The following is a 14,236-nucleotide window of genomic DNA, read 5'->3' on the forward strand; positions in this document are numbered from 1 at the left end:
CAAACTTCACTTTATAAATTCATCATCTCGTAGAACAAAGCTTTCTTTATTTTGGCTATTCTATCAATCCATGAACTCTTTTTAGGGTCAAATTCAGATCATCACAATTGTGCTGGTCCGTCCCCAAGGCGGTCAATGTTCGATTTTTTTTTGAGAAATTTTTACAGTCATTCCTTTTTTTTAAATGTTGGATACGTATTTTTTATTTCGTCCATTAGGGTGCTCTTTCGTGAGATAGGGTGACCCAAAAATTCAAAAATATTTTTTTTCTATGTTAAATGCATTCAAGTTAAAAAAATAAAATATAGGTATATATTATATTTTTTCTTTTTTTTTTACAAATAGAACGGAAACCATGTACGAGATTTAACGATCAACGCTCTGTCATCGTAATCAACGTCATCATCGAAACTTAAAAATAAGTTTTTCTGTTTGAAACTAAACATTATTTGATGAAAATGTGTTCACTGTGTTTCGGTTGGAGAACAGAATACAGCGAACACATTTTTCTGTATATTTTCTAAATTTTGAACAAAAAAACTGCTTTTGAAAATTTTGAAATCGATGACGGATCCTGCCCCCTTAAATTGACATCATATTCACTCTAAGATTCGATAAATTAGGTGACGATGACATTTATCGCGATAATTCAAGAACTAGTCTACATCATCTAATAAAGGGTAAACATACATGTGTGAATAATTTGAAAACCAATTGTCTCAATCAAACCGTCTTGGTTTTCCTATGTTTGTTTCTATCCTCAAAAATTATATGGTATAGATACGCGTAGTTCAACCTCCACTATAAGGCCATTATCAGAGTCATGTACTAGACTCGAAAATTAAGTTAATATTTTAGAGACCCCATCCAACCTCTTTCACTCACATTACCTGTATTCAAAACATACACTATCACTTTTGAAATCACCTAGCCCTCCTTCAAATAATACTTAAACGATGTTTTTGTTAAGGTTGGTAACATGGAACTGATTAATTTTCAATAATTGGAATCATTCATTTTATTCCAAGAATTTAAATGGAAACGTAAAAAATAAATCAATCTGTGTAAGCAACTTTCCTAAAAATTATTGTAATTTACATCATATGTGCCCGACATATTGAAGAAATTAAAATTAAGTTTATTCAAGTCCAAAATGACACAATCCCATTACATTGAACCTAATGCCATCAAAATGAACTTAATTTTATTCGGATCAAATAAATATTCAGATAATTACCATCATATTTCTTTTTCTTCTTTCTGACGTTACAGAAGAGTGCTTTTCAACTTCTCTTGAGCACTTCCACAGTTTTTAAATGACAGCTTTCTTTGTCAATGACCAAGTTTGCAATTTTTCGTGTGAGAGGTACGATCCAAGTAACAAATTTAGTTTTACAAATTATTTTCAAGGTACAATAATTAAACGCCCATAAACGGTCAAAGGTACTCTTGCCTTCATCGCATCCCCTAAAACCTCTTGTAGACTAAAATGTAACTAGTTGACCCACTCTAAAAGTGGTTATGAAGTGTATTATTATGTCTCTACAAGGTTTCGAAAACTAGTAAAAACTGACTTACATAATATCATCTTCTAGCAACGTTAAATGTCGCATCTAGTTATTATAGCATTCACGTAACTGTCATAAAACATAATAACAAACAAATGTCATAATAATAAACAAATGAAAATTGCGTCATTGTTATATTAGTTTTTAGTAGTGTGTAGCACTGAAAGAACTTTGACTGTTAGCTTACATATTACAGAGAATTTTAAAATCCGTTTAAAAAAAATATCAAAATCAGGTCATCTACAAAATTAAAGCATGAATATGCCTTATGTTACATATATTCCAGCTGTTTGAAAATTACATAAAACAATCAAAATTTATTTTTTGATTGTATTTAAATATATGGAAACTATCAGATTTGAAAATAGAGACACTGACAATGCTTCTTAAAGGACAGCTGCGATCAGCAGGCTTTTTGATTGCCATAAGTTTTTGAAATTTCGCGTCGTGACCGTCAAATTACAAAGGAAAATGTAAAGCTCTGACCACACTAGTAAGTTTTGTTTACCCTTTCCTACCTGTTACATGGACACTTTTAGTCATCAATCCTACCATGAAAAGTCTTCCTGGAAAGCATTATGTACAATTATGACTTTTAAATGGAGCATCACACGAATCAAAGGGCTAGCATGCAACGCCAAATTGTACAGCCGTGATACGTTCATGACAAAAAAACACCCAGGCTGAAGTGGGAATCGAACGCACGCCTCTTTGATTGGTGCAGCTTTCCAACACTAAACTTTGCAACTAGACAAAAAAATGTGCTGCTTACTAGGTAATTGGACTTTTCATGAAAATAATTACTCGTTTATTCTCTTTTTATGACGCTTTTCTATTTTATCAAATGAGGCTCAAAGCATAAGCATTGATGATCGCACAATTCGTAGTTGCTACTCCGTGATTGTCCAGAATAATCGAAGTTGCACAAGGAACTAACAGAAGTGCTGGGAGCTATTAGCTTTCCATCTTTAATGTACACTTTCGAGAACCCCAAACATTATAAAGTCAACAACGGCGCCGGCCACGTCCTTACGATCATTGGGGAAATAAATAATTACGAGTGTAACGTATATATTGATATTGGGGAAAAATGTCATTGTTTTTATTGAAATTTAGTGATTTTCATCAAATTCTACGTACATGAACAGAAATCCCGAAATATGTCAAATCCCAGGATTTTTTGTTCCGGGATGGACACTCTATTCGTAAGTTATCACTCATTCATGTTTTAATGCAATATTATGTACTATTGTGGACATAAGAACCAGATTCAGCCACTTAACTTGATCAAAATACTGAAAATGGAAATTGGTAGTCCACAACGAACATCGACCGGGTAAGTGCCGGCACCAGCACAATTGTGCTGGTCTCACTTTATCCCTCCAGAAATTTTTGCTGTGTGAATAAATGGTGTAGTCTAAACACGATATAAACAAAAGCTGCTGCGCTTAATTACAAGTATCAATGATAATTCAATAATCGAAAGCAAAAAGTTTAGTAAAACAATGATTTATTGGCTAAAAGAATCATCAAATGTCACGGGTGCCGAACAGCACAATTGTGCTGGTTCGTCCCAAAAGGGATATATATAAAACATATATTGACTCTAATCTTGATGTTTACATTTCTTTACAAACAAAACTTAAAATGACAATGCTCTTGAAACTTTAACAAATTCCATTGTTGAAGCCAGGAGCATTGCAATTCCAAAATGTGAAGTAAAATTTGACGATCACCTTAAACTCTTGAACCATCTTCAAATATGAGAAGACAACTCATTTTCCTGCTATGAAAAGATCGTGCAAAATTAAACCATGGATCTGAGCCCTTTTGGAAATTTTGAAAAATTATGCAAAGATCTCAGCAGCCAATTCCGGCATTGAAAGAGGAAAATAAACAATTACTAACTGATTGCGAAAAAGCTTAAAAACTTGCTATGAAATTTGAAAGCGCGCGCAATTTCAATCTAGGATTTATTAGTCCAATTGAAAATCATGTTACTCAGGATTTCGAAAGCATTCTCGATCAAAAGAAAGTTTTTGAAAATTCCTTGGAGGCTGTTTCAGAAGTGAGGACTATTTTTGAAAAAAATCTAACATATGAAGTCTCTGGCGGTGAGAAGGTGCCAGACACCTTCAGCATGGTTCGACTAAGAAAAGTTCTACATAGGAGAGAACCACTTTACAAAACGTCTTCCATTGTTAAATTTGCTTACCACAAAAACAAAACACCGAAAAACGACATCAATCTGATCATCTAAGAAGCATAGACCTGTCAATCAGTGACTGTGTGATGTCGCCATTCTAAAGCACGTCAGAAGAAACCGAACTTAATCGACCTCTAAGCCCCGGCAAAAGTCACCCATCAGGAAGTGATAGCAAACGCGAAATACTGTGTCGATTGCTTGCTTCTCCAATCTTCCGTCCCATGCATCGAACTCAGGGAGTTTATTAGGGGAAAGCGGTTCGAAATGTGATGTTAGTTGTATGTTAATTTGTCCCATATTATGCTTATTACTGTTACCCTAAGCCCGAAACGAGCTTTGAATTTTGAAATGGCCACAATTGACCTTCCCTAGGAAATATTTTTAGGAAAATTTATTTGGCTTCCCGATTCTAGGAAAATTTCATGGACTTCCCGGGGCATAGAGTATCTTCGTGAGTACCAGGCTTGATAATTCTCCTCAACATCCTCAGAGTTCGATGACATACTCTAGAGTAGCGTGCTGCCAGTGCCTCTTTGCGAGGGAGCCAAAAAATGCTAAGCAGCGAGGCAACGAAAAATGAGCGAGGAAGATGCAGCACAAAAAAAAGCCGAGTTAAATTCCATCAAAAAAGGGTGCTCTCACAACTCCCCGAGGACTGTCTGTTCGGGTGGCAGACTCGAGAGTTCGTTTGAAGTGTGAGTGATGGTGAGCATCGCAACAAGAGAGAGAGAGTGTCTGAAAAAATCATCGCATTTTTCTGCACTCGCACTCGAATCGCTTGAGGATCTGTGTTGAAAATTTTGAGTTTATTTTTTTCTCCTCAGAAAAACGGCAAAATCGCCTCCTCTTTGCATCGCAGAGGAGTTTCTATCAAGCCTGGTGAGTACCATACGATATACAGTACTGGACAGAATAAAGTACGCATTGGCCGTTTTTCCAAAAATGGTCAAGTTTGGAGATCTGAATCTCAGCTTCTAGAGGTCCGATTGATCTGAAATTTTCACCACAGCCTAGATATAATGTAGATTTTACTCAATTGAAATATCACTGTATTTGAAACACATTAAAAGATTGTTGAAAATCTCTCAATTTGCGAAAAATTGCATAATTTTATTTTGAAAACAATCAGTTTTACCGAAAAATGATGTTCTGCAAACTTGTGTGTCTTATCAAATTGCATTTTTTTTTTTGCAGAAGGACATATTGCTCTAAATATTACCGTTTAAAAATTATTTCTTTTTCAAAATTTTGTCATTTTTATCAAAATTTGAGATTTGCGATAACTTAAAAGTTTGTTTTTGAAAATCTATGAATTTATAGCCTAGCAAATTTGAGGTTACTTTCAAGCTGCGGTGAAAATTTCAGGTCTATCTGACATCTAGAAACCGAGATATAAGCCTCCAAACTTGATCATTTTGTATGGAAAAACGGCCAATGCGTACTTTATTCTGTCCAGTACTGCACGAGTGGAAAATGGCAATTTTGGCAAAGATAAATTGCTTTTAGAACACTAAGCTGAGTAGCAGGATTTGTGGTAGAAAATTTATATGGCATTGATTGTGGCTATAGTTTGGAGATATAAAAAGTGAAACATTAGGATAGATGCGAAAAAAGAAAATCGAATTGGTCCAATGTCCAATATTGAAATACGCAACGTTGATATTTAAGAAACGTTCCAAAAGAAACTGTTAAAATTGTTTGATTAAATTAAATTAAAATTACGTTACCCTTTAGCATCACCTTCCCCTATTTTATGCCCGGTGCGACCGATTCGGATCGCTCGATGACGTGGCAACAGTTTGCGCAATTATTTTCTCCTGTCGCGATAAAGTGACAACGTAGAATGAAAACTGGGAGGATGGTTATCGGGCATCGTAACGTGGTGTCGTCGTAGTAGTATACTACGATGACATACCGCCTACACGTGCAGGAGTTTCGCGCCTTGGTGCTGGAGACAACAACGCTTGGTCTGAAGCGTAGAAAGATAAAAAGAAAACTTTTAATGATCATCCATCGTTCCGATGGGGGTACTGAGGTGAGCTCGCTGGTGATGGATTCAACCGGTAAGCATTATGATCTACACATAGGGTAGAAGGTTCGGTATTGGTCATATTGGTTATTGGTTATTGGATGACCCGATTTTGTCAGCCCCTTTTCCAAAACTTCTTTCTGTTCCCCTTTAAAATGTAAGAAATTTATCAATCAGATTTTTTCCTATGTTATGCGTAATCCGTATGATAAATTTGTTGAATCTTCTTAATATATCAAAATATCAAATAAAACCCTTAAAAAACTGAAACCAGCTTATTTATACATAATATTTTCAACTAAGATGTATCAAACTTTGCTCCTTTTGGAGGAATTAACTCTGATAAAAAATGGTACACTTGCCCTAGCCGTTATAATCCAATTTACTTTAGCTTGATGTTGAAAATATACAGAACTACAGGTGGCAGTTTGTTTTTCTCAACAGACCAATCGCTTTGCAAACAATCGATTTGAGTTTGTTGACAGTTTACGAACGGTATGAAAGATTGAGGGGTCATGTGATTGCATTTATCTAGACGTATTTCAAATAAGTTTTCCAATGGTTAAATTGTATAAAGCTTTGAGAACAAAAGATTATCTTTTTGTTTTTCACAAATTAAAAAAATGTTTGGAGTCCTATTTTTTATGTTTTCAACAATATTTTCGATAAATAAAGCGTTCTATGAAATTTTCAGCAGTTTTGGCAAAAGTGACCCAAAGACGATGTAGACGCAGACGAACATACATAAACCTTAGAACAAGAAATATTTAAAACCATCGCTCATTTCACTGCATCATCGTCCGGTGATCATGTTGCACGAAATCCAGTTTTGTGTAACAAGGTCTGCAGATAGCGTTGGTGTTAAACGACAAGAACGAAGAAAAACGATGCGCGCGCCTCTGGTTGTGAGGTTTGTAACATGTTGAAATTGAATACATCGTTAAATGAGTGGTCAATGGAAATTTCGTTACTGTTACGTCTGTATGTCTGCGGCGCCGGCCAAGTCCTTGGGATGTTGAAGGAATGTAAGCGTGTTGTAATTGTTGCTTCTAGAGACCGAGCATACGTCTGCATTAGGGCGATTCAAATTTTAAAAATGTTTGAAATTTCAATCTCCCATATGCTCCTTACCATAAAAATAGTGTTCTGTGAAATTTTCAGCTTTCTAGGTGGTGATTTAAAGGTGGCCCAAAGACAATGTAGGTTTGCATGAAAATAACTATGGAGAAATTTTGAGAAATGTTCCAAACACGCTAGTACTGTAATGTGTGTAGAAACTTATCATCCCATATTTAAAACTCATTCTTCAAACCTTAATTCAGGATGTTGCTGAAGAAACAAATCCTTTTTGAGTTAATTTTGTTTGGAATTTTTGAACATTTTTGCAGGGCTATAATCCCATATTAAGCTAAATAATAGCAAATAAACTCATAACTATTTCTTCTGCTATCCGTCGGATTGAGTTTATCTCTTCAGCAATTTTTTTTTCTTATGGTGTGAAGAATAAGTTTTTACTATGAGATAATAAGTTTGCACTGACATTATAGTACTGACGTGTTTGGAACATATTTCAAAATTTCTCCATAGTACTTTCATATAAACCTACATAGTCTTTAGGCCACCTTTAAATCACCACCTAGAAAGCTGAAAATTTCACAGAACACTATTTTTATGGTAAGGATGGTAAGGAACATATGGGAGATTGGATTCTCAAACATTTTTAAATTTTGAACCGTCCTAGTCTGCATCTCCAAAATCACCTCAGTAAGGGTGTTGATTAGTGAGGAAGGAAAAAGATCTAGGAGTCACTTTTTGTCAGTGATGTGGGCCATGGATAAGCAGGAAAAATACGACTCATACTTAAAACTAGTTTTGAAGTTTATTCGCACGGTGAAAACTGGTAGTTTAATCGCGCGGTGAACATATTGGTAGAAGATTAAAAATAAGTACGTCGAATTCATAATATCGAACTATTCAAAGGTTATTTTTATAATGACGAAAGTTATTTTGTATATTGAAACAGGAATAAAAGTTTATTTAGACATTTGTAGTGACGAACTATAGATAGTTTGTTTGAAAATAACATAAACGTAACGTTGCCAGTATAAACATGTGCTAAGCATGAAACGAGCTCATCATCCATCCTGGACTGGACACGAATATTTACGATTTGAGCTTCCCTACAAATTTACGATTCAAACCTATCTACTGGGCATAAAAAGTAATTAATTGAAGTTATCCAAAAACAATAATTTTTGCATAAATAATGGAAAATATTTTTTATATGAAACATTAAAACCATTTTAAAATTCATAAGAATTAACAATCAATGGAGTCGTCTGTCGGCCGCCGCACTTGAAGGTAAATTTAAATACTGCGCACTTCCACGCCACGTAAACGTGTTCATACTTTCATCGACTTCAGATATTGATCAATTGTTTGCTGTAATCATCACAAGCAGTCAACGGCGACGACGACGGTTGTCGTTCTGCGAGGCGGAAAATGTAAACCGTCAATCGGTTTTCCACCAAAGGCAAGAACGAACGACAGCGTGTTTTGCGTTGCCTTCCGGTATTTTTTCTTCAACTGCCAACGTGTGCTGCTACTTCTGCAGATTAGGGTGGTTCAATCTGAAAAAATCTCGTATTTTTAGTAAATTGAAAACCGCATTTACGCATACCTTTCAATCATGGTTTGCAGAACAAGTTTTTCGCTTCAAGATGATTTGTTTCTAACATCCATTTCACTCGTAAGGATGACAATTTTCTTTTTTTTGTAATTTGTTCCGCCCTACTGCAGATAGATCGACATCGAGGATGTTTTTTCGTGATCGTGATTAAGAATGTTGTTTGCCGTTTGAATTAAAGAGTTTTCTTTTATGTATTTTTTTCTCTTCCATTTCCCAGCAATGGTGGTGCGTTTCATAACGAAACGTTTCATCGGCGAATATGACCCGAATCTGGAAAAAGTGTACACATTTCACACCTTGGTGGATAACGAGGTGGTACAGTTCGAAATTCTGGATGCCGCTGGGCAACCAAATGTGAGTAAACGGATTTTTGTTTTCGGCAAAACAGTAAGCTCATGACTTGAATAATTCGCAGGAAGCTGATTGCATGACATTGGAAGCGAATATCCGATGGGCGGAAGCGTTCATACTCATGTACTCGGTAGCAGATAAATGCAGCTTTGATGAATGTAATCGTTTAAAGTTTCTAATCAATTACAATAAACGGAGACGTCGATTGGGATCGTACAGCAAGGTATGTATTCGTTCCAGTTTATGGATGTTCCTTCTTTGCAACTGAATGCACGTTTCTCCATTTGTGATAACCAAATAAAATATGCCATAATAAATCTTCGAGCTGTTTAGTAGAATACCTATAAATAGATGAAAAAACCGAATTTAGTACTAAACCATTTAATTCCACTCCATTCTAAATGTCAAAGGATACAAACAATAGTGGAATTAAATGGTATAGTACTAAATTCGGTTTTTTTCATCTACTTAAAATATGCCGTCGAGCAAATACTCGACCTTAGCTGTGATTCAATTTTCGGTGAAAAATAAATTTTGAATGCTTACACTGAGAAATCCTAATAACTCAGAACCAATGTGACTCAGAACAGCTTCAAACACTTGACATTTCTTTTCTGACAGCATTGTCGGATCTTGAAAAACTAGATGTCTCTTAATTTATGGAAAACTAAGGATTCGTTTCCTCAATACAGTCTTTGATTCCCATGATTCAAATAATTGAATATAAAAAAAACCTTCAGAACTCACTCAAAGAATTTAGGGATGAAATGTTTAATTTAAACAAACGTTTTGTCTTGTTTTTTTTACTCAAAAGAGGTCATGTTTTCATGATGACATCGAAACATTCAGCATCCTTGGGAGGAAACTCTATTTGGTACCAAGCAGAACAAGTTCCTCCCAGTTCACGAATGCACAAAACAGTGACTTTTTTTATTGGTATGGCGACGTCTTCGGATGAAAAATTCAAAAAAAAAAAGTATTCTACATTGGGTGACCAGAAAATATAGTTTGGAATCCCGCCACACATGGATTTTTTATTTAACGATTTTCAAATATGGCGTCTTTGACAAAGCTGTAAATTAATCAAATTGAAACAAGTTTGCTCTCTAGTTGATTACCCTGCCGAAATACAATGATATTTTATCGAAGGACCTCGAAGTATCGTGAAGCTTGAATAGTTTCAATATTTGAAGCTTCTGATGATAACAATGTTCTACAAAATGGTGTAAATAATCAAAATATACAACATTGTGCAAGTGCACAAAAAATGATTTTGTTGTTATCAAGGAGGCAACTGGATTCAGACAAAACCCTCCTGAGTTCAAATTACATCTAAATCAGTTGCATATTCTAATGGCTTCTATTATTATTCTATTTAAGGTGAAGATGAATCGAAGCCAAAGTTCTAGTTTTCAAGAGCACGGATCTGGAGAACCAAACATCCGTTTGAGCTGAAAACCTAATCGATTGGTTACCACCAGCTAGTGACCAATCGATTAAGTTTTCAGCTTAAATGGAAGTTTGATTCTCTAGATCCGTGCTCTTGATAATTTGAAGTTTGGATTCGATTCATCTTCACCTTAACCTTCCTAAGGTGTTCAAAAAAAGTTACGTTTAAGGACGAATTCCATGTCAAATCGGTCAGTCACAGAACTCGATCATCTTCGATTTGGATTAAATTTTGCACATGTTTTTGGTATGGTAGAATAAGTGTTGACTCAAGTGTAACTTTTGAAAATGGCCTATACATTTTTGCATGCAACTTATTTGAAAAATTCTTACTCCGAAACTGTTGATTTTAGAGAAAAATGTTCTATGAAGAAGTTGTAGTAAACCATTTGGGCTATAAGAAAAAAATATACACTAAAAAAATATTTTTTTTTCCATAAAAAATTCAAAAATAAAACTTAAATTTTAAATTAAACAAAAACTCGATTTTTAATATTTTTTAAATTTTCACCATAGAATCTTGATAGTAAACAAATGTTTGGGACAAAGTTTCATGTTGGAGAAATTTTTAATAAAAAAGTTTTTCTAAGAACAACTTTTGGTCGATTTTAAAATTTTGATTTTTTTTGTCAAAATAAATACGTTCTGATGATACAGTAAGCATCTTGAAATGATTCTAAGCCATAATGATTATATAAATAATTTCTCTAGAAGTAGTCATTTTCGAATTAGAATTGGAAGATGTCTTCAATTATCTGAGGCAACATTGGCCACCTATTGGTTGCGTAACAAGTTTCGGGATTCCCGGAGAAGAGGTCAATTCTTTAATTTGATGCAACAATAACATGCGACACATCTAACTTTTCAGAAGTTCATACAGAATTCATGAAATATTCACTTAGTTCTTCTTCTTCTTTCAGGCGTTACGTTTCCACTGGGACAGAGTCTGCTTCTCAGCTTATTGTTCTTATGAGCGTTTCCACAGTTATTCACTGAGAGCTTACTATACCAATGATCATTTTTGTATGTGTATATCGTGAGGCAGGTACGAAGATACTCTATGCCCTGGGAAGTCGAGAAAATTTCCAACCCGAAAAGATCCTCGACCGGTGGGATTTGAACCCACGACCACTTAGTTACCTAAGTCAATATTAGTCACATTAGTAGTGGTTCCGGAACATGTTTCGGGATTCCCGCAGAAGTGGCCAATTATGATAGAACAGAGCAGTGTGGCAAATCAAAATTTGCAGAATTTCATACAGAATTCATCAGACCCGCCTAGCAGTTCCGTAACAGATTCCGGGGTTCTCGGATAAGTGACCTATTTGAAAATATGGCAGAGCTGAGCTGTGAATTACATCAAAATTTGTTGAATTCCATATAGAATTTATCAGAATTATCATCAAGTATCAAAAGCAACATTGGTCAAATTCAAACATTTGGTAGAAGCCATGTAATACGTCAAAATTTTTAGAATCCGTGGAGAATTTATCAGATAAATCTTCAGTTATGTAAAGTAACATTGGCCACCTATCGCTTCTGGAATAGGTTGCATGATTCTCGGATAAAAGGCCAATTCATTAAAAAGATAGATCTGCAGAAATTTGCAGAGTTCCATAGATAATTCATCAGAGATCAATTTCCAATTACCTAAAGTAACATTGGTCACTTGGTGGTTTTCGTAGTAGGTTCCGGGATTCCCGAAAAAGTGATCAATCCAAACATTTCATAGAGCTGAACCGTGCGGAATGTCGAAATTTTTAGAATTCCATTTTGAATTTATCAAAAATATTGTTATTGGGTAACATTGAACATTTAGTAGTGGCCTATTCAAATAGTTGATGGATTTTTTTGAGCTGTCTATCATAAATAGCTCCAGTTGTCTCACACAACATTTGGTGTACATGCTAAGATCAACATCAAAATGTACATAACTGATTAGAAAATTCACCAGCTACCTTTTCTGAAAATATTACCTCCTTAGTCACCTGGTGCTTCATGAACTGTTTACAGGAACTCGGAAAAATAGCACCACTAGACTGCCCCCATCAAATGCGTTAGCCAGGTTTGATGACAAGTGTTGTTACCAAAGCAGTTACGCCATTTTGAAAAGTTTTTACTGATTTGGAAACACGTGAAACAAACGCGAATAAAAATGTTATCATTTTTTTTTTGACAGAACAAAGTCATCATACACATTAAATCTAACGGCATTTTATGGAGAATTTTCCATTTTTCGGTAGCGGCAGAGTTGTACCGCAGCTGTCAAAGTTCTACCGCAGGCTTGAGAATCATTCTATCATTGAATAAAACCTTTTAATCGAAGTATGATATGAAGCCATGAAATGCAGCAGAAAACAACAGTCATCAGCGTGATTCCCGAAATATCATCGCAGCCAACAGTTGTACGAGTGACAGCTGTGCAAAACATCGAAGAATTTTACAGCAAAATAGATATTGTTCTGTGGCTTTCTGAACAAATTAGTACATCATCAATTTATAATGTTCATCTCGAAATGTCTGTGATAAATCTATGTCTGTGTAGAATTTATTTGAATTAATCATTAATCTGTGACTCCTAGAACCTGTTACGGAACCGCTAGGTTATCAAAATTACTCATGATTACTGAATACATCGCTGATGAATTGCCCATTAAATTTTAAAAGATTCCATAAATGGCGTGGTTGGGTTCAATCAAATATTTAAATTATTCACTTATCCAATACTCTCGAAACCACTGAGTAGCCACCTTATATAACTGTGGACATCTCTGATGAATTTTGACTTTATACTCTTCAAGAATCTTTTTCAAGAATCCTATTTTGCAGAACGACTGCCTGACCACTATTTTTTAGAACTGAAGATATCCTTGATAAATTATCACAAAATATTGATGAGCCGCACTCAATCATATCAAATATTAGATTCAATAACTTTTTCGCGAATCTCGTGTTACGAGACCGCTAGGTTCACAAATTTATTTGGGATAACTGCAGACATTTAAGATTTAGGAATTAGGAATTTTAAAAGATATGTTCTGTTACAAGGCTCGGTTCCATCAAATTTTCGAATGGGTAGTTTTTTCGGAGCCCATTAGTGAGTGCCCAATATTACTTTACATAACTTGAAGATTTCTGTTATCAGTTCTGTATCAAATTGTGAGAGTTTCTGCAGTTCTATTATATGTTTGAATTGACCATATTTTCGTGTGTCCTGTAACCTGTTATGGAACCGTTAGAAGGTCAATGTTACCGAAGATATCTCCTTTGAACTCGCTATGGAATTCGGTTTTTTTTTTGTATGTGCCACAAGGCTCAGATCTATCTAATTAATAAATTGGTCATTTAATTTATATTATCACCAACAATGAGAAGTTGGCTTCTTCCTTTTCTACTTTTCGTTTCGTCGTTTTGAATTTCCCTCGCTTCCGCAGGTTGTGTTTATTAACCGAATTTCTCCTTTCTTTCGTTCAGCTAGCGTGGTCGTATGGTTATGGCGCGCGCTCTGAAAACGTTTTTGCTCATGGGCATAGGTTCGAATCCCGTCAGTGACGACAATTTTTGCTATTTTCCTTGTGATAATTATCGCGATAAGTTTAGAGCCGATAAATCTGGATCAGTGGAAAAGATCAGATTGATCTTGACTTATCATCAGTACTATGATCAACAATTATAGCAGTTCACCATATACAGTATTGGCTAAAACATTTGCAAATTTTTAAATCTTCCGTACAAAATAATCAACTTTGATAGACTAGATCTCGCCTCTTTCTACACCCATTTGAATGAAATTAGCACAGCACTTCAGGCATATCTTGAATTTGAACATATATTTTTGAACGATTTTTCCAATCAGGAGTTCAAAAGTAACGATGGTATATGACTAAAGTGAAATTTTTGACGAAATATTATACACGATTTATCGGAAAATAGGAAAGCCCTAC

The 14,236-nt window shown here is 35.0% G+C and overlaps 1 protein-coding gene across 1 annotated transcript in view; it reads left to right on the forward strand.

The window, feature by feature from the left end:
• Positions 1-14,236, forward strand: part of LOC5573693 (ras-related and estrogen-regulated growth inhibitor) — a 43,505-nt gene that overhangs the window by 24,552 nt on the left and 4,717 nt on the right. Inside the window, exons 2-3 of the mRNA XM_001660972.2 lie at positions 8,710-8,846; positions 8,908-9,066. Coding sequence (XP_001661022.2) covers positions 8,712-8,846; positions 8,908-9,066 — 294 coding nt within the window. The 5' untranslated portion in view covers positions 8,710-8,711. The remainder of the gene's footprint in view (positions 1-8,709; positions 8,847-8,907; positions 9,067-14,236) is intronic.

Source organism: Aedes aegypti, chromosome 2 (genome assembly GCF_002204515.2).
Source record: "Aedes aegypti strain LVP_AGWG chromosome 2, AaegL5.0 Primary Assembly, whole genome shotgun sequence".
NCBI classification, from domain to species: Eukaryota; Metazoa; Arthropoda; class Insecta; order Diptera; family Culicidae; genus Aedes; species Aedes aegypti.